Below are 27381 nucleotides of genomic sequence, written 5' to 3'. Positions count from 1 at the left end.
AATTGTCTTTACGTAACTTTCGTGAATCTCCTTGTACTATTGACTCCTCTTTGGACGTTGGATCAATGACAATGTGTGACGTCAACCCCAACGAAAGCCACCAATGCAGTGAGAGGACGCTGTTCGTAAGTTGTTTGTCACCGGCTCGGAGTCAGTATTGAACAGGTTCCCCTAGAAGTTGCAGCGTTTGTTCTGTGTGCTGGTGTCGTTTGTTGTGAGCTGTTATTAATAATGGCGTGGGTTCCCTTAGAATCAAATCCTGATGTAAGTATATCAGCATCTGTCTGATAACAAATTATTTCATACACTTTTCACTTATGGAGAATTTTTTTTGTTCTAGGTGATGAATAAGGTGAGTTTCCAACCCCCGCACTGTTGTAAGTAAATTGCGCATGTCGACTGTTGCTGATCTGGTAAGTTCATGTAGATTGGGTTAAGTTCGAAACCAGTTGCTTTAACAGTACCGGTATTTACGAAAAATGGTGGTATCACGAAAAGTTCTACCGGCCAGCAAATACTTGAGTACTGAAAATGTTAGTTCTTCACAACTATGTTCGGAATAGGAAAATCGATTAGGCCTACTGTTGCGTGACAGGAAGAAGTATTTCACATCATAATTGCTTGTAAAGTATAGTGAAAGTTTGTGTAATAAATCATTAATACCATACATCTAAACTCCTATTTTCTGCTGTGCCTAATAATTTTCTATGGGAATTGTATGTAATTGGAAATAAACAAAGATGTGTGTGCGGTAGTGTATAGTTAGTGAATCATTTGTAACGTACAAATCTATTATGCGGGTGCCCACTAAATGTTCGTGTTTTTCAGAAATGTTAGCTTTCGAATAGTAATAAATCAAATTGCTGTAAGGAATAACTGCAGTGCGCAACACATTTTGTTGTAGAGGGTACTACATTCCAGTATTGTGTTTATGTAATACATGCCGATGCCTTTTAATGAATTTCTGACGTCTGCTTAAAGGTTTACTTAGGATTAATGTGCTGCAGCGACGCAATCTGAAACCAGTAACCAATCAGTTTGCTCCGTTGAAGTTCACTTCCATGTTGACCCGACATGGACAATGCATAAGACACTACTCTAGTTTCCATTTAATTCAACTGCTGTTTGCGGTGCGAGTGTTGTTTTTGTTCCTGCACAGCAACCCACACTACATTAGCAGTAGTTTAAGATGATGTAGAGAGATAAGAACTGCTTGAGTAGTTCGGATAGAAGATAAATTGTGATGGGTGACCATAATTTGGCAGTAGGAATAGAAGGAAAACTTGAAGGTGAGTATAGAATGGGGAAATGGTATGAAAGTGAAAGCTGTCCTGTAGAATTTTCCACAGAGCACAAGACATTTGCTGTGTCAGATGTCGACCCTGCAAACGTCTATTGGTTATAGACTGTAGATTAAAACTGAAGCAATCACAAAAAGGTAGGAAATTGAGATGGGACTGTGGTAAACTGATAGAACCAGAGGTTACAGTGTGCTTTTGTGGGAGCATCAGGGAACAATTGGTGAGAACAGGGGAAAGGAGTACAGAAGACAAATCGGTTTTTGAGAGAAGAAACAGTAAAGGCAACATAAAACTGAAAAGACAAAGCCTAGTAGAAGTCAATAGATACCACGGGAGATACTGAATTTAATTGATGGAAGACAGAAATATAAAAATGCAACGAATGAAGCAGGCAAAAGGGAATACAAATCTCTAAAACAAGATTGATAAGAAGTGCCCAATGGTTAAGCAGGAATGGCTAGAGGACAAGTGTAAGGACTTCAAAACATATTATTCTATGTGGTAGATAGATGCTACCTACAGAAAAATTAGACTCTTGGAGAAAAGGGAACTACCTGTATGAATAACAAGTGCACAGATGAAAAACCAGACCTAAGCCAAGAAGGGAAAGGGTCATTCCATGCCAAGTGGTCTAAACCTTCCCACCATCATGTCTCCAATTTTCTTCAAATTTTATCTGTAGCACTAGTCAAGTGCTAAATTAAGTTTCTCAAGATTTCAAGCCTCTAGCTGCAATACTTGCTGATCTACACCCCCTTGTCTGAAGGGTAGTAAGTTCGCATGCGCGCGACATCAGACAAAATGCCATTTTTGGGGTCTCATAAAATTGAAACCAATTCATAAGAATGGTTAGTAAGATGAGACCCTGTACAGTTTTTTGTGCTGATTCAAACGAAATTAATTATAAGATTACTGATGCAAAATCCGGTCAAACAAGTCGACTCAAAGTGTACCCCTAATTCTGTCGTGACTTAATGCGACAAATTTTGACCAATATTCAGACTGCAATAATTTCCTTGCAGATAAAGATATGGACTTGAACTTTTTACCAAGTCTTATCTTTGTGCTGGACATAATACAGCTGGATTTCCAACTACCCAGGCTTTATAGTCGCCTTGCAAAATCTCTTCAAATTTGGCAGTGTCAGCGCAAATGGCTTTATTTACCAAAGTTCAAAGCCCATTACTACAAAATAGTCAGCCTGGATTTAATTGTGAATAGTATCATCTGAAAGAGAAACTCTTGCTCTACGAGATGGATATATTTTTCTTTTGCAACGCTTCCATTAAGTGCTTATTTACTCAGGTCAAAGTATCTTATATTTTGTGTGCGCAGTGCCCTGCGTTGGTCCATGATGGCTGAGCCATTACTGGTTATCACAATAAAACCAGCATCCCCATCGCCATAGGGGCCACGCCCGATAGCCATGCAGTAACAGCCACGGGTGGGTATCTTTACTGCAGGTTCCCAAGCCTGATTACAGGGTGTCTTTACCACAGGATCCCAAGCCTGATTGTGGGTTTCTTTATGCAGGTTCCCAAGCCTGTCTTCCTCAGTTACTTCATCATTCTGGAAGCATCGTTGATTTGCAAGAGAATGCTTTCAGGAAAACTGTATTGCCGACCAGATGATGTCACTGATGGAGCTGGAATAACACCAATGATAAGTTGTTCTGGAATCCAGCAAGTATCACGTCTTAAGGGCCAATAAAATGAACTTGCAGGACCATGAGGATGCATAAAGCTTATGAAAGCATCTTTCTGTTCGACTGAGATTTCAACGATGTTTCCAATCCACCATTTCTTTTCATAAATGCAAGCAACATACTGCCCAGGCTGAAGATCCATGACTTGAACTACTACTTCAGCAGCACTAATTTTGGCCAAAAAAGATGTCGCATCATTAGAAACTCTACTGACCTTAATTGTCGTCATATCAATGGGCAAAAAATGGTGGTTTTCTCTTGTGCCAGCTAGAGTGTGCCCTTGCAGGAATCTTTCTTCTTGAGAAGCTTTTTCTTCTTCAACTTCCTCTTTGCTGATGAAAAAGAATTTGATTCCATTGATATTATCATTGCAGAAGTTGAAAAGATCTTTGGGTGTTAGAATCTGGTTTTCATATGGACGTTGCAAACTTGCTCTTGCTGCCAACCGTTTTGTTGTGCCTCCAATGCCATCACAAGGCGACTTTCCATGGCTTGTTCCAAAGAAATTCCATTCTGCTGTTATTTCAAAATCTTCTTTGTGATAGCATAAGTTGAGAAAATTCTTGAAATTCTTATATTGTGCAGCTGAACCATCACTGAAGTAGTGGATGTGGCTTATTTTGGAAAATTGCATCTTCAGGTAATTGATTACTTTTCCAATGTAAACATGGACAGTAATCGTATCGTGTCGAAGGCAGTCACTAATAACACAAAGATTCACACATTGCACCTCTTCGTTTTCACAGTAGTAGACTACAAATGGATGAACTGTTGCTTGACTGTTTTCCCAGTGAAAGCCTTGCACTGCATCTTGAACAATAAATGAATAGTTTTCAGCAAAATCCATTAGTATTATGAATTCGCCTTCTTTCAAATCAGTTTTGAGAGCTTTCAGGTGCTGGCTTTGATGCTTGGCAATGTAGTGATGACAAGACAGGTTCCAAATTTTTGCTGCAATATCTTCAACATACTCTTCTGTTGAAAGCTGCTTTGTTTCTAAAGTATCCCTGTCGGTATGAATCCATTGTTTGTACTCAATCAGTTCTTCAGGGTCATTATCTTCAAAATATGTTGCAATAACTGCTTCTACACCTTCTGGACCAGGGCAGTTTTCACAACGATGAAGCATACAATCCTTGTTTTCCAAGCTGCAAACAGCTTTGCTAAGAATTTCCTTGTAGTCTTCATTGATTGATGCACCAGTGAGCATAAGCTTGACATTTTGGTGTATTGTACAGACACAAACTGAGTGCATTCCAGCAGAGCCAACTGTAACACACCATTTTGGTCTAAGCTCGCAAAACTTTGAGAAGCCAATTTCTGGTCCATTTTGCTTCTGATAAGACACGTACATTTCCTTCAAATTGCAAAGCAACAACCGCTTTTGCTTGTACACCTTTGTTCCTGAAATTCTCACAGGCACACAGTCTTTCTTCCCTGGACAAAGTCTGCTGAATTCGTCATCTTGAAAAAAGTCATGTACTTTCTGAACAACTTCATCTGAAAGCTTCCTTCCTTGCCGATTTGCTGGAAAAGCTAGAACACCTTGCTCATTCTTCAGTTTTCTCGCTTGCTTTACCATTCTTTCTGATACATTAAATGCTGTTGTCGTATCTTTAATTGTCCAGCTTCTTGGAACCAAGGTCAATATTTGAACTTTTGTCCTACGATTTGACACTTTACATTTTTCTTTCAACTCTTCTATAAGATTATCAAGATCTGCACAATTATTGCATGGGCGACTTTTACTTGAACTTGGCTGTTCATCGTAATTGATTCCTACAGCAGCAGCAATTTGATTCCCAATTAAACTTTGTGCATCCAAGATCTTTCTTTTTGCATAGCTTTGCTTATCTCTTTTACTTAGTTGTCTTCTTTTCAATGGTGAAGCACCAATAAATGATAAACTTTTGTTGATGGCTGGTTCAGTTTCATCCGTTGTGAAATCTTGTTCAGATTGGGTTGATAGTGATGATGAATCTTCTAGCTTTTGGTTCAGTGCCGACATGCAGCGAGGGCAAAGCTTCTGACCAGGTTTTATATCAATCACTTCTTTTTTCTTTAACAGGCAAAGTTTGGCAGCTGTTTCATTATCAAGCAGTCTAAGTCCAGCTTTTACATTGTGATTCCTCTTCTTGAATGGATTGCAACATTTCTTTTGCATCGCTTGATATTCATGTAGGAAGAGGGCTTCATGGTGGAAGCAAATGATGGAATTTTCGTCAAGTTTGGCTTCTGAACGCGAAACAAGCAATTTCTGGTCACATTCTGTGAAATCACTAAACGCTTTGAATCCAGTCTTCTTAGCATAGAAGATAACATGGCACTTCGATGCAGCAGCATCTTTTCCAATTGAACAGGGGGCCAACGATTCTTCTTCTTCATTAACTTCTGACATCTCTCACTGGCCAATCACTGAATAAAACACGAATGAAATATCCAATTATATCAGTAATTCTAAGCGACTATTAAGATTCAAATTCCTAGAAATGAAGAAAAATTAGTGCATCGCGCATACAAAATATAACAACTTTGATGTGAGTTAATGAGTACTTAATGGTCGCGTTGCAAAAAAAACAAATGTCAGTCTTGTAGAGCAAGAGTTTCTCTTTTAGGTGATACTATTCACAAGCAGATTCAGGCCAACTATTTTTTAGTAATTGGCTTGAAACTTTGGTAAATTTTACCGTTTGTGCTGACACTGCCTAATTTGAAGAGATACTGCAGGGCGACCATATGGCCTGGATCATTGCAAATCCGGCTGCATTATGTCTAGCACAAGCATGAAGCTTGGCCAAAAGTTCAAGTCCATATCTTCAACTGCAAGGAAATCATTGCAGTCTTAATATTGGTCAAAATTTGTCGCGTTGTGTCACGACAAATTTTGAAGTATACTTTGAGTCGAGTTATTTGACCGGGGTTTGCATGAGTAATGTTATACATAATTTCGTTGGAATCAGCAAAAAAAACTGTACAGGGTCGCATCTTACTAACCATTCTTATGAATTAGTTTCGATTTTATTAGACTCCAAATATGACATTTTTTTTATGTTGCATGCACACGGACTAAGTACACTTCAGACAAGGGGGTCTAGATCAGCAGCTATTGCAGCTAGAGGCCTGAAATCTTGGGAAACTTACTTCAACACTTGACTAAAGCTACAGTTAAAATTTGACGAAAATTGGAGACCATGATGGTGGGAACTTTTTTCAGTTTTAGACCACTTGGTGTGGAATGACCCGAAAGCAGAAATGTGGAAGGAATAGTTTCTATACAAGGGAGATGCACTTGGGGGCAATATTATGGAAATGGAGGTGGATGTAGATGAAATGGGAGATGTGATACTGTGTGAAGAATTTGACAGAACACTTGAAAGATATAATAGAAACATGGCCCTGTCAACTGTTCAGTCTGGTGTGTGAGATGAGACAAGTGAAATACCCTCAGACATTCAAGAAGAATGTAATAATTCCCATCCCAAAGTAAGCAGGTGTGTCAATATTACTGGATGATCAGTTTACTAAGTCATGGTTGCAAAATACTATTGCAAATTCCAGCGTCTTGGGCCGGAATGCTGAATTATTTAGCTAAGTTAGCTGACAAATTTGCTTGGCCAAAGTTCTTTCATAGGGAGGGGATCTGGAAATACTAGATATTAATCATCTTCTTGTTTCAGTATTTGCAGAAACTGGGCATGCCATCAAAATGGCAGATGGTTGATGTACTTGGGTTGGATCCAGAGTTGCTACCCTCTGTGCCACGCCCTGCTCTTGCAATTATTCTACTGTTTCCTACATCACCAAAGGTAATTAGAATAAGTTAAATTGTTCAATGGTTTTTCTGATGTTTAGGTATGAACATATCAAGCTGAAATAGATTAAAGTACAGCTACCTGATTAATACATTGTTTCCTAAATATTTCTAAGTTTTTATGGAACTACTATTGCTACTTCATTATAAATGCTACTGTTGGCCTTGGGTTTCACTGCTACATTAAAATTTGATTTAGTGGTACCTTTTTAAGAACTTTACTCAAAAAAGTACATCAATGTGAATTTGCATTAGTTATCAAAAATTACATTTCAGATCATAAGATTTATTTTCCTGTCTTCTTCAAAGTTGTAAATCTGGTTATTCAGCCACATCTACTACTCAACGTTAACAAATGTTGATTATGGGTCAGTGGCCTTTGTCCGCACCCACAATAAAGCCAGCTATCTTGGGGTATAACATATTTAGTGTAATAGGAGACACCATTGAAACTGGAAGAAAAGAAGCAAGGAAGCATTAGTTTTAACGTCCTATCGACAACAATGTCTTTAGATAGAGCAGAAGCTTGACTTAATTTAGGATGGGGAAGGAAACTGACCCTGCTCATTTCAAAGGAACCACCCTGGCATTTGCCTGGAGCAATTAAATTAAAATTAAACTTCCAAAGGCAATAATGCTGGGCTGTCATTTTGTGACACTCTTAAACCTGTTCTCATCTTGTACCAATAAGATACTTCCTTCATGCCTTTTAAGTATGTTTCCTACTTAGTTCCCTTGTATTACCTGCATTTATAAAACATGAAAGGGAATTTATAACCTAACAAAAATGAGATAGATCTACCTGAAAGCCATAACTCTTAACCCTTGGGGTGCTATGGGCTGAATAGTTGCAGCTTTGAAGTTTGTGGTTTGACAGCTGAAGAGGTGATGGATACAGGGACTGTGGTGTTGACGGATGGACAGTAAAGAATTAAATTTCAGAGTTTATCCAGTTGCTGAATTTCAAATTTGACTAAGAATTATTAGCTGTTAATCATCAAAATTGAACAAAAGGAATGGATGGTACTTAAATGGTATTAAAGCAGATGGGTAGGGTCAAATGAAATTAGTCAGGTTCTCTGGAGGGCAATTGGAGCTAAGCTACTTAGTGTTAAAAATAGTCACTACATGATCTGGAGACTGCTGATAAAATCTGTAGTCACAAAAATTAGATTTTCAGAAACATGAACAAATACAGGGCAAGGCCCTAAAATAATGCAAGAAATTTGTGTATGGATTGAAAGGGAATTTGGCACAGGTTAGCCTTTGCTCTTAAAATCCCAGGTTTTTCAAGTAGGCCTATATCTAATTTTCCAGTCCTTCTGGTTAAACCTGTAAGTAATGCACACCTAGGTTATCTGGTTTTATTAAAGTGACAATTATTTTTGTGCTTAGTATTTGCTGAATGAATGTGGAAGTTTGTGTTGTGAGGACCCATATTAAGAAGTCCTGTGAGGTAGTTACTGTATAGCAGTCAGATTTGAGATATGCTTGAACAAGAACTTACATAAAGTTTGTGAACTGACACTGCAGAACGGCTTGACTATTCTTTTTTATGTATTATTATTCTTAGTTATTCTGAAATATACTGCAGAAAATGGGAGAGTATGTAGAGTAAAAAACCCTCTGAGTGCCATGTGCCAGGTATTGTTCTTATGGTGAAGAGAGCAGTGCATAGTTCTCACAAAAGGCCCTGAATGTGATATTTCAAAGAGCTTTCATCTCTCACTGTCAACATTTATTTTTAAAATTGTCATCTCACTGGTCTGCTCAATGTGAGAAGTCATTTACTAGTTCTTTGTGTCGGAAACTATGCACACTGTAGTTGGTTACAGTTCTTGCACTGAGTTTTCTGTAATACACAAATTAATGTCGTCCTCCTCACTACATTATTTCACTTCTTCTGCAATGACTTTGGATCACCTTGATTGCTTAGTGACAGATCTTGCATATGTATTAAGATAAGTAACTGATACAAAACACCCATGTTCTGCCATTTTCCAATTAGATGTAAGTTTGTTCCCTGATCTTTTTTGCTTGTGGACAACTTTGTTTTGTATTTTCCATGTATGAAATTAACTGATCTTCGGCTGTTACGCTAATTCTGTAAAGTTCCAACTTGCACAAGAGTACTGTTGTCAACAAATTAAGTGCATTTGTTAAATTAAAAGATAACTGCTGCCACAAACTGAAGATTTAGCACTGACAGTGACTTGTGCTCAAGAATTGCACGTTTAATGCTCATTCTGTGAAGCCAGACTGCAGGCCTAACAGCAAAATGTGTAATGAAACGTCATTATCACACATTCTCAAAAATCTTTAGAAATAATGGCACCAAAAATATTAACCTGTAATTGTTTCGGATCCTAGTGACTGAGCAGGGAAAGTGTGAGACTATACTATTACAGGAAGTGACTGGGACCAACGATAAGAAATATGACTTAATTCAAACATACACAGCGGGTGAAGAAGCAACTGAAAAACACTGTGGCTAACACAGTTGAAATAGGGCTAATTAAATGCTTCGAATAGCCTAACAGTGAGTCAGAGGAATGGAAAACGAAACATTGTGGTTGTAAAACTGTTAAAGAAGATAAAGATAAAAACTTCCAACTTTGTGCCAGACTGGGACTTGGGCATGGGACTTTTGTTTGTTCTCAGAATTGAGAACAGTAGAAGAGTCACACTTAGCTAATGTATATTTGAATGCATGTGTGCGTGCACAGTAATTAATCTTATTCTCACAATCCCTATGTGATTGGATTATTGAAACTTTGTTAATTACTTTCTTATGATAATTGACATCAGTCTTAGTCTTCCAGTTCAATTTCTTCAGCATCTGTCTCCCATGAACCAAAGAAACTTGTGCTGCCCTTCTCTGTATACATTAAATATCTTCTGCTAGTCCTATCTGGTACAGGTCCCACACTCTTGAGCAGTATTCTAGAAATAGTTGCAGAAGTGATTTGGAAGTAATGACCTTTGTAAACTGATGGCATGTCCCCAGTATTCTACCAGTAATGTTATATCTACACCTGCTTTACCCATGACTGAGCCTATGTGATAATTCCATTTCATAATCCTACTAAGTGTTACCCCAAGGTATTTGTATGAGTTTGCTGATTCCAACGTTGACTCATTGATGTTATAATCATAGGATACTATTTTTTCGCATTTCACCAGTCTCTGCATCATGTTGAAATCTTACCAATATCTGACTGAATATTTATGCAGCTTCTTTCAGGTAGTACTTCATTATGGACAACTGAATTATCTGCAAAAGGCCTTGATTTTACTATTAATATTGTCTGCAAATTGAAAAATTTCCACACCGATTGGTGGACTGACAGCTTTCACAATTTTTCTCCTGTCATGCCTCTGCTGAGTGATAACTATTTAATTAGAACGGGTATTATTGAAAGTTTTTAGGGGACTATAGTGGTTTTGGATTCTTTAAAAATACAATAAAACTAAAGTATATCCTTTTAGATTTGCTTCAGTGTTTTTATATTGCCATTGGACATTGCGGAGTCTTCTGGATTAACTAATAATTTCTCACGAAGGACAGGACAGTGTTCTTAACCATCTGTATGCTTTTATTTTGAAAATTTGTTGTTGAAATCATGAAGTCTATCAATAATTCTTCACCTGCCAAAGCACTCTCAACTGTAGTTTGGAATGGACTTGATAACTTTAACTGACAAGTGATATTCTTTGTATAAGTAGGCCTATTCCACTATAGTGAGGTGGTGATGTGATTAGTGCTTTAATCTTTTGCTAAGAATGGTGTTTAATCCCATTTTAGGTTGTCTGTAATGGCCCAAATGTGTATCGAACAACTGTGATGTATATACATTTTCCTTCATTCTTCATGTACTGATTTAGTATTAAGTCATTGGCATTTCAATGGATCTTCCTTCTAATAAAGTGTACATTGTTAATAATTACAGTTGAGTAAAATGTGATTTTTCCTTGTATAGTAAATAGATATAGGTGGTTTCATCAGATTCTTTTTGTTTCTAGTATGAAGAACATAAGACTCAGCAGGAGGAAGAAGTTAAGGAGAAGGGACAAACTGTTTCTGAAAATGTATTTTATTTGAAACAAGTTGTTGAAAATGCATGTGGTACAATTGCTCTCATCCACAGTGTTGCAAACAACACTGATAAGTAAGTACAATTTTTTGTAATACATGAAGCTCTAAATTTTCTGACAGTGTAAACTTATGCTATGTTATCTTGCAGGATCCAGTTGGGTGATGGCCATCTGAAACAATTCTTGGAAGATGCTCAAGCCCTTAATCCTGATGAACGTGGTGAACTGTTGCAGAAGGCAGATGGAATAATTAACACACACAAGCAGCTTGCTTTAGAAGGCCAGACTGAGGTAGAGGAAGTAGACTACATTAATTTGTGTAGCTGTTAAATGTGTCAATGCTTACAAATGTGTAGGTAATACTTATTAATTGCCATTTGATGGCAACTGACGCTGTATGGTAACTTTTAATCACAAAGCTTGAAGATCCTTTCTTGATAAACAAAGGATTGAAAAAATTTCTTTGGCAAAGAACAAAACAAAGAACTTAAAGGAAAATGTTGAACAACTCCTTCATTTGTGGAGTTGAATTCTACTTCATTACTTCCTGTTAATTAATTTTCCATGTATTATCTGAAAAATTTTACGTACTGCTTACCTTTTTTAACCCTAGAACACTGGGGGAGGGGATGTTACATTGCTATTAAACCATCGTATAAGTACAAAATGTTTGCTTTCATACCCTACTGCAGTTGTAAATTTTGTGTGGGTTTAGTAGTAAGCGAGGGTAAAACATGTAAGAAACTGAATGTATCAGAATTAGGAATTGGAGTCGTCAGTGAGAGGGAAACAGCAAGGAGCAGATAGTCAAATCTTTAGGATTCTTGCTTTACTTAAACATCACTCAGCAACTGAGAATGCTTGGCCTAAGTGGCAGTATGTCATTGATGTAGTGGTTCGTGTGTGGTCCAGGTCTTTTGTGAAAGCCATTAAAATTGTGGTAAGATGAAATAGTATCACACAATACTAAGACATCAGTATATTCCCTTGATTTGACAGCTAACAATACAGTCCAGTATCTGCACTCATTTGGCCCCATGAAATTTGTGGCAACTCTTCTGTGTTTCTGGGAGCAATAACAGTTAAAATAATTTAAGTTCTTGGTTCCAGAACCAGTTTCACTATTATTTCCTGCCAGGAAAATGTCAAACGTATGGTAGTCTTTTTGTGCCTGTTTGCAACACACCATCTTTCTATGGTGAGAAGCAGTCAATCCTTTCCATAATATTGTTAATAATAAAGATTCATAGAACATCAGTACAAGAAGTGGGATATGTGGTTTCCATTGGTCTTTAGCTGACTCTGAGACACAGTCCTAAATTTCCCTTGTTCTAGACCTACAGAAACATGTCAGAGCTACCAGTGCTCAGGAGGCAGTTTTCAAAGCTTGATCCCTCAAATAGGTGCAGACATAGAATACGTCGGCCTTCCTAACGCATAATGGAAATGTTAGTTTCTGACTTGTATGCCCACATATTAATCACTCTTTGGCAGTTTATTCGTAAGTTGTACCTTTCAATGAAGCTGACTGTGGCTCAGTGCTGACATTGATCTGACTTGGAAACTTGAATGTACTTCAACTTGGCTTTCCAAAATTCACTAAACTGTTGACACACTTAACTGTAAATTGTGTCTTACTTATCTGCAGAAGTCAAAAGCACATTAGAAAATGCATGTACTTTATGTATTGTGTGTTACAGGCTCATAACTATTAGACCTTTTGTGCTTAATAAAAGCAGCCTCTGCTAATACACTTGCTGTTCAAATTTTTTGGCACTTACTATTGTGTGTGTTCATTAGTTGTCTTAGAAAATTATCAGTTACAATTTTCTGTGCATTCTGAACCAACTTACATGACACTTCCTCAGTTTTTGTGCCCTAAAACAATCTCATCAACTTGTAACTGTTGGTGAACCAAAATGCACCCGCCAATTTACTGTTACTTCATGTAAGTAGTATTAATCTGTCTGGTTTCTTCCTGCCTACATACACTACCTGTCTCATCTTCCTAAATGGGAGTGTAAGTCATTCTCTCAAATATTAAGTGATTAATGACAAAGCTTCGGAGGCACTCGACCATTTTTGTTCTTTTTCTCAGTTCATGATAGATTTTTATTTAAAAAAAATACCTCTTTGAAAGAGGTAGTAACTGAATCACTGAAAAAGAAATTTCAATATGGACTTGAAATTTCTGAAACAGGATCTTGTGTGACTGTCAGACAGCAATTTCTAATCAAGAACTGTATTATGAAAAGGATATTTGCCACTCGCCATATAGTGGTGCCGAGTCACAGGTAGGCATGACAAATATTGTTACATTCCATCCCGCATTCTCCATTGTTTAAGAACTATCATTGGCACACTGTGCACTGTACATTAATCACATGAATTAGCACATTTCTCATTGTGGTTACTAACCATTATTGATGGAACTTTTTGGATAGAGAAGCAAGCGGTATTAATATAAAGAGCTTGAATAGCAATCCAGTATTGTGAAAAGGAGGAATGCTGAAAGGTGGAAGAAATAGTTTGGAAACTGTCATGAAAAGGGAATAACACAGACAAGACATTTTAGAAAGTCTTTCCTGAAAGTATTTGAGTGTAAATGAGTGTGGAAATGAAAGATAATAAACATTTAAGGACAAATCTAGGCCACATGCATTCTAGTACTTAAACAGCTGAAACAGTAAAACTTGGCTACTATGCGCAAAATAATGCTTGATATTCTGTGCAATTTTTGTTTGAAAATGTGTCAACATACATTTAACGATTTTTGAATTTTTAATTACCATTGTTTACATTGTTTATAGAAACGAATCAAGCAATAAAACTGGAATTTCACAGTTTACATATGTGTAGGAGGCTAGTAAAATGTGTGGAACAGATTTTTAAGGTCATAGTTGCTTTGAAATTAATTTTTCAGTTTTGTGTTACCTGGGACTGCTATTTTTCTCATATATTTTAAAGGGGAATTTTTCTCAGAGAATAGATAATGGAAAAGTGCTGCACAAGCTTATTCAATAATTCTTAAGAACTATGCCAAATTTTGGTATGTTAGCTTTCATAGTTCCTGAGAAAAGCTACATAATAGCTCAAAAAAAGTGTTTACAGCAAGTTGCATTCAGTTTTTATTTCAATTTTTAAGTGTACTGCTATACCTCTACTGACTAATGCTGTCCACATCCATAACCTTCCCCTTCTGTGTCTTCCTGTTGTAATCTCCTCCCCTGTCTACTTTGCCTAGACAACTTCTGCATTTTTTCTTCTGTTAGCTGAGCTTTGTCCAGTCATGTTACAATGCGTCTTAGTATCTTCAGTGTGAGTGCACCTGGATGGAAGCCTAGTATCTCCAGTCATTTAAGGATTAAGTGGCTTAAATAGTGTTTAATGGCTTGGTAGAGACCTGGCTAGTGATCTCTTCATCTGATTCTAATTTCCACAAAGCCCAAGGGACCAGATGTCTCATGCAGTCTAAGCCCCTTTGACCTAAAATCAGACATGCACATGACATTAATAGTGTACAAATGTTTCTAATCAGTTAACCTAAATCCACAGGAAAACTCATCTTTGGCACTGTACATAGCATCATCATTTCCTTCACTAATTTTCTTCTTTGGAGAACTCTGTGACTTTGTTGAAAATTTTACCTTCACACTTAACAAGCCGCTTCTCTGACAGAGTTGTTTAAATTTCCTGTACCTTTCAGAAAGTCAAAATTTCCTCACGTTTTGACTATGTGTCGTCTACTATGACCTGTTTCGAGCAAAGCAGCTTGATATATGCAAAACTAAAAACTGAAATAAGTTTGTAGCACATACTATTAAAAAAATGATATCAATGTAATGGAAGGAAACATTCCATGTGGGAAAAATTATATATAAAAACAAAGATGAGGTGACTTACCGAACAAAAGCGCTGGCAGGTCGATAGACACACAAACAAACACAAACATACACACAAAATTCAAGCTTTCGCAACAAACTGTTGCCTCATCAGGAAAGAGGGAAGGAGAGGGGAAGACGAAAGGAAGTGGGTTTTAAGGGAGAGGGTAAGGAGTCATTCCAATCCCGGGAGCGGAAAGACTTACCTTAGGGGGAAAAAAGGACAGGTATACACTCGCACACACGCACATATCCATCCACACCTACAGACACAAGCAGACATATTTAAATATGTCTGCTTGTGTCTGTATGTGTGGATGGATATGTGCGTGTGTGCGAGTGTATACCTGTCCTTTTTTCCCCCTAAGGTAAGTCTTTCCGCTCCCGGGATTGGAATGACTCCTTACCCTCTCCCTTAAAACCCACTTCCTTTCGTCTTCCCCTCTCCTTCCCTCTTTCCTGATGAGGCAACAGTTTGTTGCGAAAGCTTGAATTTTGTGTGTATGTTTGTGTTTGTTTGTGTGTCTATCGACCTGCCAGCGCTTTTGTTCGGTAAGTCACCTCATCTTTGTTTTTATATGTAAGTACTATTAAAAAATGTAAACAAAGGAAAAAAGATAACCTTTCTCGCAACCTTCTAGACTTGACTGCAGTGTATTTAGGTTGTGTGAATGAAAAATTAATGCGCAAAAAATTTCTATCATAGAGGTGGGTCACAGCGTAGAAAGAGGGGGTATGGCATGTGCAGACAACCAAACTAAATTTTAAAAAATATTTCTAGCCAGAAGTTGATTATGAGACTTTGCAGTGTTACTCATAAAGAATCGATCTAATAAATACACAATAAAAAACTTTATTTTGCTCTACATCTGTCCTTAAGGAAGGAGAGAACAGAAGCTTTTGTCTTGGTGTTTTGGAAGATCGTTGAAGTTTGGATGGGTAGGTCTGATTATTAATTAGAGGCACTCTGTAGTGGAGAAAAAAGAATGTATGGCGTAACTAGTTGGCATTAAGACATTGTCAATTTGGTAATGGAGGAAAACTTGGGTGTAAATCTGTAGAACACAAAGGCTTGAGATGTACATGGTAACAGTTGTGCAGAGATGAAGAAACATGCTCAACATAGGCAAGTGTGGAGAGCAGCATCAAACTGGTCTGGCTGAATACAATAAACTGCAATGAACTTATGGACAGAATTTTATCCTTCTTACATGATTAGATAACAATTTTAGAACTAAAGATGAAATTTGTGGGATCAGATAAGAGCTTTTGTTCAGGAACTGTGTGCTGCTCTCTTTGTTGTAAGTCTAGTCTTCACTATCACAGATTAATTACAGAAAATAAAGTAAGAGAAAGCAAAGAATTTTCATGAACTACAAAATGCCAATTGGAGTGGTCTGCACAGGACTTCCATGTCAAAGCTGGAGACAATGGGATGTGATTATACAATAGATTTTTTCTGAAACTAAAAACAGCAGCTTGTCACTGTTACTCAGTTCATAAACTTTGAGTTGTCAGCTGTTCACTTATCTGCTTTTCATAGTGCTGGTAGCAAGATTTTCTTGAGTTTAGGATTCTGTAAAATCCTGTGTTTTTGTGAGAGTTGTCAACAGTTGTAAGGTTTCGTATTGCATAGAACATTGTGCCATCCTTACTCATATTGACAAAGGGAGACTGTATAGTATGGACTTTAGACACCATTTGCGGAATTTAGTAGATAGATGGTATGGATTAAAAATAAAGATACGAGTGAAGTAATGGTATTTGGAAGAGACAAAAGGATCAATGGGAATATTACTTTGAATGGAGAACCCCTCAATAGACAGTTTCACTTACGTAGGGAGTGAAATATTTAGTGATGGAAGAATAACCAATGAAATTAATAGGTTACAGAAGGGAAGCAATTTCTACCAAACAATAAAACACCTGATTTGGAATAAGGTGGTTTCAGAAAAAGCAAAACTCCTTATACATAAGTTACTACTTTCCTATTGTCATCTATGGAGGAGAAACAGTGACAGAAAGGGACTGGAGCAGACTGCAGTCAGGGGAAAATAATTTTCTCAGAGCAATAAGTTATGGGAAAAACAATAGTGGACAGAGTAAGGAATGTAGATATTAGAAAGGACCTTAAAACAAGAAAGTATGAGAGAATCAAAAGAGATTAAGGTGGCCTGGGCAGAGACTCCCCAAAATTATGGAGGGACCAAAGATAGGTGGAAAGAGACCTACAGGGAGCCCAAGAACATGGTGGAAAAAGAGTGAAAATATCTGTGGAAAGGAGGTGTGACCTGGCAGCAAGTGGAGGAAGTGGTGGGAGGACCGAGCCAAATGGAGAAGACTAGTCAGCACCCAGACCCAGCAGTAGCTGGAGTGGGATCTGGATATATAGTAGATAGAAAAGGTTGTTTAAGGTATCATGAAATGATCACCACTTAGATTCTTATTGGAAGTGTGTTCTTCATGGAACATGATAGTCTAGTGTAGTATTCCCTGGACCATTAGTAAATGAATACAAATTCACTTAGGTTATTGACCTGTTTGGTGCCAAATATAATAGATACTTATTCAAATGTTTTGCCTAATTAAAGTATAGATCTCATTTGAAACTAGTGACTTTTTATTGGTGCTGCAAAATATTACTTCATACTTGCATAATTTTACTTTATCATTTTTTATTTAAAAACTTTGTTCATTATTTGTGCACATGATTAGATGATCAAACTGTATACAGTAATTGGCTGGCTGCAATAATTGAAAGCCATTTGTAAGTGTAAAAATTGTAAAACTGACTAGTTAGTGTAAGTGTTGAAAACTGCAAGTGACTCTAGATACAAGTATATTTGAATGTTTTTAAGTTAAATGGCAAGAATACTGTCATAGAGCACACATGTTACATTGAAATAAAACTTGACCTAGTCATGGTATTATTTTTCTTTACTTTTTGTTTCCATGTCTTATATTTGAAACAGAAATATTGAAGTTTTTATTATTCACAGGCCCCAGACTCCAGCACACCTGTGAATTACCACTTCGTGGCATTTATCCACAAGGATGGGAGTCTCTATGAATTAGGTAATGTAGTAGTTTTGTTCAGAAGCTGCCTCCATGTCAGTTAACAAATAGTTACCTTTGCTATTGTATTCAAGTACTGAAAGTTGTCATATTGGATCAGTGTATTAACAAGAGCACTGTATTTTTTCAGAGATGTTTTTGATCTTTGAAACAAATTACATTTTCACACAATTTATGAAATGAAACAAATCTTCCAGTTTGGAAGAGATTAACTGTACTTGTTAGTTTTACAAAAAAACTTTGACTTCATAACTGTTGTTCACATTTTCATGCTGCGAACCATAAAAATAGTTCATGCCTTAGTGAGTGAGAATTTGTTTAGGGTCCCCCCCCCCCCCCCTTTTACAAAAAAAACTTTGACTTCATAACTGTTGTTCACATTTTCATGCTGCGAACCATAAAAATAGTTCATGCCTTAGTGAGTGAGAATTTGTTTAGGTTCTCTCTCCCCCCCCCCCCCCCCCCCCCCCCCCCCCCCACACACACACACACACACACACACACAATTAATCTGTCTTTTCTGTAGCCTGATAAAGCAACATCATATGTGAGTAGGAGAAATTTCAGTTTGACGCAAATATTAGTGTTAATATTATCATTGGTATGTCCAGAATTCGAGCCTACTTTGTGATCTCAGTGAACTAATTATATTGGCTGTAATTTTCTAGAATGTACTTCAAAAGTGCAAAACAATTCATTCTATATAATGTCTACAAGGTGTACACTAAACTAAATACCACATTTTTACGTATTTTGTTGGTTCAGGTGACATAAATTTATGAATTTCTATGCACTTTTTGCTATTAAAGCTGATTGGAGCCTAGATAATCTGAAAGTTCTTTCGAAAGAGAGAACTAAACATAAATGCACATACTGTCAACCATTTAAAGCTCCCACCACCACCTCGTCCACGTCCCTTTTTTCACCCTGCCTTCCTTTTTCAAATGCTTATTGCAAGCCATTTGCAAAACAGGAACTTTGAATTATGTATGAGTTATATCCTCTTCATCAAACATAAATTATTCATTAATAAGGGGCCATTTTATTAATGCTTACTCACTCCAGTCACTGTAAGACAGAAGTCAGTTGAGTCTTCTGGTATATGGTACACCTCAATGCATGTGTACCAACCCAGTGTTACAGCTCAAAAGCTAATGACATTCTCAATTCTGTTAAGCCTCTTTCAAGCCATAGTAAACACAGGTGACTGTGAAACAGAACTCTCTGGTATACACACTAGGTGTGGGTGAGCAAATGGTATTTGGTAGCATTCAGTTCATATTTGCTTTTGTTCACTCATGTTCAGCTGGTCGTCAGATTTGTGAACCATCAAAGGAAGTATGCATCCTCCCTGCTTAGGCACTTGCAATACAGAAAGCTTTCATGTACTGTCTTGTCTGTCATTGTCACTGTCGAGTTGGCTGAGTAATGGAGTGGTCTGAAGAGTATACTGCTGACAGAATAATTCTAGTATCATACCTGGTACGGAACTCCCATAAACAGTGTAGATGCCAAAGGAAAATAAACAAGATTGGTTAATTGTTGGAGTACTCAAAGGTCCTGAGGATGTGAGAAAAACAAATTAAATGATTGTCATGTGGGGACAGGATGAGCAAGCACAATCTTATTAAAGTTATTAGTTTATTAAAAATGGAAAGCACTGTAAATTCCCCTGAAAGTAAAGTATACATGTACCTAATTTGCTGTTTAAAATTGAAAGTATGTTAGCCTGATCGTTATCATAATTTATTTTCGTGATAGCTGTAATTAAAGGGCTGATGTGGTTCTGTTACATTAGATTTTTATGATAAAATGGTTTACCTGAGATGGCACTGTCTGCCCTCATAAAAACAACATAGCAGATAGATAAAAAAATCCACTAGCCAAGGGGCAGCAGGAGAAAATGCACACAAGTTACAGAAATGTGAAAGGTTTGAGCCATTCATTCATTGTGGCTGAAGGGTTGAAGAGAAAGGAATAGGAATGAAGGAAAATTATTGGTTGCATTTAGAAAGTGGGAGGAGTTGGAGAAAAGTCACTCAATACCCTGGGTCAGGGGAGACACTCCAAAAGGGGTGACGAGGAATGTCTCCAGTGACACTTAAGTTTTGAGTGACTTTCCTGTAACTACTCATTTCTTAAATCTCGCCAGCTCTTCCCCTTCATCCCACTTTCTTTCCCTTCAACCATCTCCCAGGACACTCTGGCTCTGAAAGTTTGCACATCTCCATAGCTTTCATATGGGTTTTTCTCCTCACACTGTTGCTTGATAAGTAAATTTTGTATCTGTCCAATAATATTTTCAAAAATTATTTTTGTTGATACGGAGTATATAGATGATTTCTTAAAGTAGCCTATCATAGTGGGATGAGTTGGACTCGCACTATCCTTTAAGTAGTCTGCCCATGTACTGGGATAGGCCTCAGGTTGTATGCTGCTCTCTGCCCCCCCCCCCCCCCCCCCACTTAATCTGTGATGGCAGATACTAGTTTAGCCAACAAAAGCAGCTTTGAAGAAAATTCAACTAAATATCCACCATGCAAAGGTCACATAACCCCATTCCATGGGCAGTAGCTGAAAGTTAGTTAAGCTATTGTGTGCAGGATTATTGTAGGGCTTCTTGAAAACGTGAAAAATTTCCTTTCAGTTGGTTTGTCTGTATTTTAATAGTGCAACATTTATTACTGACTGTGTCTGTAACAAGTTCACACACAAAAAGAGCCAGAAAATATTTAATCCGACCCAGTATTTTAAACATCCTAAACAGTTACTAACTTACTGCTAACACTTGGTTAAAGAATTATAAAAGAAGGTTGTACACATCGAAGAATCCTGGAGATACTATAAGGTATCACATATATAGTGGTAAGAGACAGATCTAGGAACCAGGTATTAAATTGTAAGACACTTCCAGGGGCAGATGTTGACTCTGACGACAATCTATTGATTATGAACTGTAGATTAAAACTATGGGCAAATGTCTATAAGGTACAATACATATGTAGAATTGTGGACAGTTGGGAATTTGAGACTCACGGGAAGCTCAGATGGATAGAGCGTCTGCCATGTAAGCAGGAGATCCCGGGTTCGAGTCCTGGTCGGGGCACACATTTTCAGCTGTCCACATCGAGGTATAACACCACCACCTGTCGGCAGCTGAGGTTGTCATAGTTATCATTTATTCCAGGAAAAAGCTGCACGGTCATCAACAGTAACTGTTCTTTCGAGAACAAGTTACTGTCTTCGTATTTATGGAGATGGGACCTGGATAAACTGCCTAAACCAGAGTTTGTACAGAGTTTCAGGGAGAATGTCACGAATGGGGGAAAGAAATACAGTAGAAGAATAGGTAGCTCTGAGGAATGAAGTAGTGAAGGCAGCAGAGTATCAAGTAGATATGACGAGGGCTAGTAGAAATCCTTGGGTAACTGAAGAAATATTGAATTTAATTGATGAAAGGAGAAAATATAAAAATGCAGTAAATGAAGCAGGCAAAAAGGAATACAGACGTCTCAAAAATAAGATCGACAGGAAGTGCAAAATGGCCTAGCAAGGATGGCTAGAGGACAAATGTAAGGCTGTAGAGGCTTATCTCACTAGGGGTAAGATAGATACTGCCTACAGGAAAATTAAAGAGACCTTTGGAGAAAGGAGAACCACTTGCATGAATATCAAGAGCTTTGATGGAAACCCAGTTCTAAGCAAAGAAGGGAAAGCAGAAAGGTGGAAGGAGTATATAGAGGGTCTATACAAGGGCGATGTACTCGAGGACAATATTATGGAAATGGAAGAGGATGTAGATGAAGGTGAAATGGGAGATACAATACTGCATGAAGAGATTGATAGAGCACTGAAAGACCTGAGTCGAAACAAGGCCCCACGAGTAGACAACATTCCATTAGAACTACTGATGGCCTTGTGAGAGCCAGTCCTGACAAAACTGTACCATCTGTCAACACCTGCTTTCTTTGGGATTGGAATTATTATATTCTTCTTTAAGACTGAGGGTATTTCGCCTGTCTCATACATCTCAGCTGTGCCAGTCTGAGAACCAAATCTGCTCTCCTCCCGGCTCCATGGCAGGCTGCACTTTCAATGCAAGATAACTCGTAATAATTTCTTATGTTACATTATGTGAAGTCACATGTAGATTTCACACTTCATTAATCATATGTTACTGATGCTGTCTTCATTATAGCAGCTGTTAAAATGTGAAGCCATTACTAACATAAATCTTCATAGTTGGTAATAGTGCAAATACTGGTCTCTCTTCAGATTATGATGGTCCTGGGTAATATTCTGCTTTTCAATTTCCTGATTTGTAATGAGAAGCCAGTGAAAACTGTCAGCTGACCTATGTGCAAAGTTTTGGGTTAATGCTAAAGAATGCTGGAGTTACAGTTAAATGTTAAGTGTGATTTGTGTAGAGTGTGTACTTGTGTACAAATTGACACCCAAAATTCTTCCTTTTATATGCCATTTTTCACTTGATTTTGCAAAAGCCATGTGCTCACTGGTGCAAAGTAAATCCTCTCTAAATATAAAAATTTTTCATTGTAGCTGTAACTAAGGTGTTGCATGCTTCATGCCAATTGTTACCACAGAAAAGCAAGAACAAGAATGCAGCAATCGGGGGCTGCATCCATGGTCTCGTGTTCTCTTCAGTTCCCTCTAATGTAAAAGATCTTCACAGATAAGCAAATGGCAGTGAACACGCATTGTCTGCTAATGCACACACGTTTTCCCCTTTCTTTCAGTATAATGTGGACTGAAAGTCTGTCCCACACAAGTCTTCCTCCATTTAACTTGATAAATCATTCCCCTCCTTCAGGAAACATGCTGAGTCTTTGCTAAGAACCATACATACCATAAGATTCCCCTCAAGGAAATGGCAGCAAGGGATGGGAAAGGACACCAGCTGTACTCAGTGTGTATGCCTCAGGGCTTCATTCAGCATGTTAGAGGCTATTCCAGCAGCTATTGAGGGGAGGTTGCAACCAACTGCAGATTGTTGTGGCCTACTTTGGAACAAATGTCTGTCTGGGCTCAGTGATCATTCTTGGGTCTTTCCAGCAATTACCAGAGAAGATTGAGAAGACCAGCCCTGCGCATGGAGTTTCAATGAAGCTCACAATTTGATTATGGCAGTTTGGCTCAGTCGAGTGGAGGGACTGAATCAGACTTCGAAAGTTCTGTGATAAGCCAGGCTGCGACTTCCTGGACTTAGGCCATAGGGTTAAGAACTGTGTGGTCCCCATAAATGGATCAGGTGTGCACTACACTTCAGAGGCTGCTAAGCAGGTAGCTGACTGTGTGTGGGGAGCACACAAGGTTTTTTTTAGATTAGCCTAATGTCTATCCAATCCAGATAATCATAGCTGTAAGAGAAACCTGGGACTGTGTGTAAGATCAAAAGAGCACCTCCAACGAGAGTATTAAAGTACTAATCGTAAACTACCGAAGAATTCACAACAAAGTGCCAGAGTTTGAAGTGCTCATGAAAGCCAGTAGAGCTTGCGACATTTGCCTGCTTTATTTCTTTACTGATGGTCCTTGGGGTTGAGATACTGCATTGTTATACTGGCTGAAAATAGGGGGAAGTTAAACACTATGTTAAATGATGTAGCTGACAGTTGCACATTTGCATTTCATAGTTCTTCACTTTCACAACCCCCTTCAATAACACACAGTTATAAGGCTAGTTCATTATTGGTTAACTTCTGATAAGTCTCATTAATAATTTGCAGATAAACATCAGCATACTGCTACAATAGTTCACTGTCAAACATCTGTGAGCAGTAAAAACCTAACCACACAGTTCTTGCAGAATAATACAGTGCGCATTGAACAGACATTCATTGTTTTAACACACGGCCTATTTGTGTTACTTATTTCACGGTTAAGTTGATGCGTTGTTGTTGTTGTTCTAACCAAAACTGGATCCTTGTCTAAAACTCAGCCATGGACTGTCTCGGGACCAAAATCTAGGCCTTTATATATCATCACAATAACAGGTACTGAAACTATACATTGTGTGATGTTTAATTTACAGAAATTACAACTAAAACGTAACTCGTTAAATTAACTTAATGCATAAAAAAATTCGTTCTTTTTAACATTTTCTTCTACTAGAAAGGTTAAGCCGAATTTTTTGTTTAAATGATGAATTAACAGATATAGTTACATAAACAGTACTTCTGACAAAACTGGTAATTACTTTGGAATTAATTTGATAACATGTTTTCAAATAGAGCCAAGTAAATACTTTAGGAATCCTAGTGACTCTTTTTCCAAATGTGTGTCATTATTACAGAATTTACATTTGTCCTAGTCAACAATAGAATTTAAATTACGGAACACATTATATTTGCATTTAATGTGGGAAAATTTTTGAAAAGAACAAAGGCAAGCAATCGGTGAAAGCTGTTGTTTCAAAATTTGACAGTGTTTTATAAGATATTCGATCTCACCTTTACTAACCCTCACAGTGGCACCTGCCCAATGTGCAGGAGCTTGAACTGAAAATAAAGGTTGCAGCATTATAAAAACTTATTCTTGAAGACACTGTAAAAGTTGCCTCATACATGCCACAAAATCAATCTGTTAAAGCTCTCTATTGGAGAAGTGTTTTTCACATGACATCTATGGTTGTATAACCTTACAGTAATAACATGACCCAAAATGATACTGATAATTTATTTCATTATATTTGGTGTGCAAGAGAATCTGTAAGAGGTGCAAATGAAATCACACCACCTCCACATTTTGTGGAGGAGACTAGTTATGTTGGTAAGAGAAGATTGAAAATTGAGCCTTTTCCAGACTGATGCTGAATAAGAATTCTATATGACCTGTATACTGACACATTTTATGGAAGGCATTACTGTTCTCTGAACCTGCCCATAATTTTCCCATTTTTGGACATAGTTTTGTGCCACTGAATCATGCATTCATTAGTTAAGGAATATCAGAAGACAGAAGAGATATTACATTGTGAACACACAAATATTTTATCGAAGTTTAGAAAGGTGCTGGTGTGGGGAGATGTTTTTGTAGGACTGCTAGATTTTTTTTAGAAATTCGTTTAAGTCAGCATTGCCTTCAAAATTATGAATGTATGAGCAACTTACAGCCAAACCAATAATAAGAGTAAATGTGCTGTTAAAAAGGGCAGTTTTCTGAATGAGAAGTATGTTGTGATGTTTTGAAGAACATTACTTCTTTAAAAGCCATGAAACATGCTGCTGTTCACAGTAAAAACAATGAGAGTGCAGAAGAGGCTGTAATGAAACCAATGCACTTTACCATTCCAAATGAAGCTGCAAGTTTATGTAACAATATACTGTCTTAAAAGTGTTGGAGTATGAAGATTGTGAGGTTGAAGAGTTGCCTGAAGTCGTGTAGAAGAGAGAAATAATATTTTAAAACTTTTATGTAAAAAGGCATTAAATATTCAATTATCAGTGATACGGGTTTAGCATAAAGTGAGTTCTGAAAAAGAAAAGGTGTTTTTACTCTCAACAGTTTATAAACTACCAAATTTTATGTATGTGCAAAGACTATAGTGAAATGTCCAGAACTGTGAAATTTGCTAGTCATTCATTTAAAAATTCCTGTAAATTAATGCATGTTTTTAAAGGCAGGTTTGCAAAAATGGCCCTAAATTGCCAATGCAAAAACTAGTTTTAAGTTAGTGGTTATTGAGGATGCAGAAGCCACAAACAACTATGCTGTGTGGGAAGAAAATTGTCACAGATGTGAATGTTTTTAGGTAGTGTCAGATGCAAAATAAATTACAGATCTCCAGTTCTACATGTAAAACTGTCGGGGGACCAGATTTTTGGGGGAGATTTCATGAATTGGAACAGAAAATTGGTTCAGTATGTGACACACTTGAAGGTTTCATTATTACTCAAATTATTAGAGTGAAGCCACTGGAGGTAATAAGATTTTCCAAACAGCATGTGTTATTGAAATTCAGAAAAAGTAGGAGCTGTTGTGTGACAGTAATGGAGAGGGTGGGGCTTATGTTAAGATGCAGAATACTGATAGCTTTGTGACTGCTTTTGAGGAAGAGGAAAAACTGCTTGCAAATCAGTGTCACATGTCACATAATGTAAGAAGACACTACAGTTCTTCATGATAGTGTTAATATTTTTCCTCAAATCTCAAGTTACTCCATGTCAGTAAAATAGTTCATAAATTTGATTAGTCAGAATGTTAGAAATACAAATGTCTGTTGGAGCCTCTTCAAGGAGGTCAATCTTATATTCAGTCTTGTCTCACAGTTACCATTATTTGACACCCAAAGAACAAGACAGTGAAGTTCACTGGTGTTATTGTCTCCATATTCGGAGGCTTTTGGTTAATCCCTTCGGTATGTCTTAGTTACTCTGTTCATCAAAAGTGGGTTGGCAGTTACGTATGGTGTTGTACTGAGTTTCGTGATTTTCTGTAAATATTGGCTTGTTACATACTCTTAATAATAAGTACATGTTACTGTCCTGAGATACAAACATAATAAATCAAAACAGTCGTTTAGGTTGGAAACAGGTGTGCACGAGTTCAGACGATAAGAATTCTATGCCTTGCTTTTAACTCCTGCTGTTAATGATTGATTTTTTTGGGTTTCAGATGGAAGGAAGTCATTTCCAATAAACCATGGACCAACAACTGAGGACTCATTCTTGGAGGTTTGTATTTGGCTTTTTATTTAATTAGTACAGTTTATATTGATTATATGCTTTCAGTTTATTTTCTGCAGAAGAGGTGTTGATTGCTGCAGCTTAAAATAACTATTTTAACATGCTAATATTTTTTCCACAGGATGCTGCCAAAGTGTGCCAACAATATATGGCAAGAGATCCTGATGAGCTCCATTTCACAGTAGTAGCACTTACTGCTGCAGAATAAGTGTTTTGCAGGCTTCTCTAACACTTGCACTAATAGTGCAGTGATGTGACCATTTTTGTCTTCAGTGTTCTATTTTTATTTTTGTGCAAGTATCTGTCTCAATATTTGTCTTTCGAAGTTAATTTTATTTGCTGCTGTGTTTAGGGCAGTTCCAAATAAACGGAAAGTGTATAGGTTTTCAACTTTGTTGACTAGCTTAAAAATGCTTCATGCTAGTTGTGCTCAGATTATTATAAAATGTTACACCAAAGATTTTGAAACAATAAATGTGATGTGAAACATAATGATCTACAGCCAACAATAACTACTTAATTGCTACTTTATTAAAATTATAGTATTTCATAACATATCATATATATATTCTCTGGAACTTGTTGGCTTGACTGATTTTTCGTAGTTAACTAGTTTAGCTTTGTTTGGACATGAAAAATATTTTGATTACAATAAGTATTTTAATGATACTCTTATACTATATTGCATTGTATGCAGAGCAGTGAAGAAATTGTGCCTAAAGCATTAATTGAAATTAGTATTTTCCCCTTTTCAGTCAGTTGTTAATGGACCAATAGTCTGCTGATCCAATAAATATTTTCGAAAGAT

At 37.3% G+C, this 27381-nt stretch overlaps 1 protein-coding gene across 1 annotated transcript; it reads left to right on the top strand.

Moving 5' to 3' along the window:
- The first annotated feature begins 93 nt into the window (after nt 1-93).
- LOC124613897 (ubiquitin carboxyl-terminal hydrolase isozyme L3) lies at nt 94-27381 on the top strand. Its single transcript, XM_047142645.1, has 8 exons — nt 94-264; nt 341-352; nt 6684-6812; nt 10841-10986; nt 11062-11203; nt 17793-17868; nt 26503-26561; nt 26695-27381. The coding sequence occupies exons 1-8, from the start codon at nt 232-234 to the stop codon at nt 26779-26781; spliced, it is 684 nt and encodes a 227-aa protein (XP_046998601.1). The 5' UTR covers nt 94-231; the 3' UTR covers nt 26782-27381.

Source organism: Schistocerca americana, chromosome 4 (genome assembly GCF_021461395.2).
Source record: "Schistocerca americana isolate TAMUIC-IGC-003095 chromosome 4, iqSchAmer2.1, whole genome shotgun sequence".
Taxonomy (NCBI): Eukaryota; Metazoa; Arthropoda; class Insecta; order Orthoptera; family Acrididae; genus Schistocerca; species Schistocerca americana.
The sequence above is the reverse complement of the archived record's forward strand: the minus strand, read 5'-3'. Positions and strand labels throughout refer to the sequence as shown.

Coding starts and splice junctions, on each gene's coding strand:
- LOC124613897 (XM_047142645.1), top strand. CDS start 232: ATGGCGTGGGTTCCCTTAGAATCAAATCCTGAT. Junction 11,204..17,792: donor CTTTAGAAGGCCAGACTGAG/GTAGAGGAAGTA, acceptor TATTATTCACAG/GCCCCAGACTCCAGCACACC. Junction 26,562..26,694: donor CTGAGGACTCATTCTTGGAG/GTTTGTATTTGG, acceptor TTTTTTCCACAG/GATGCTGCCAAAGTGTGCCA.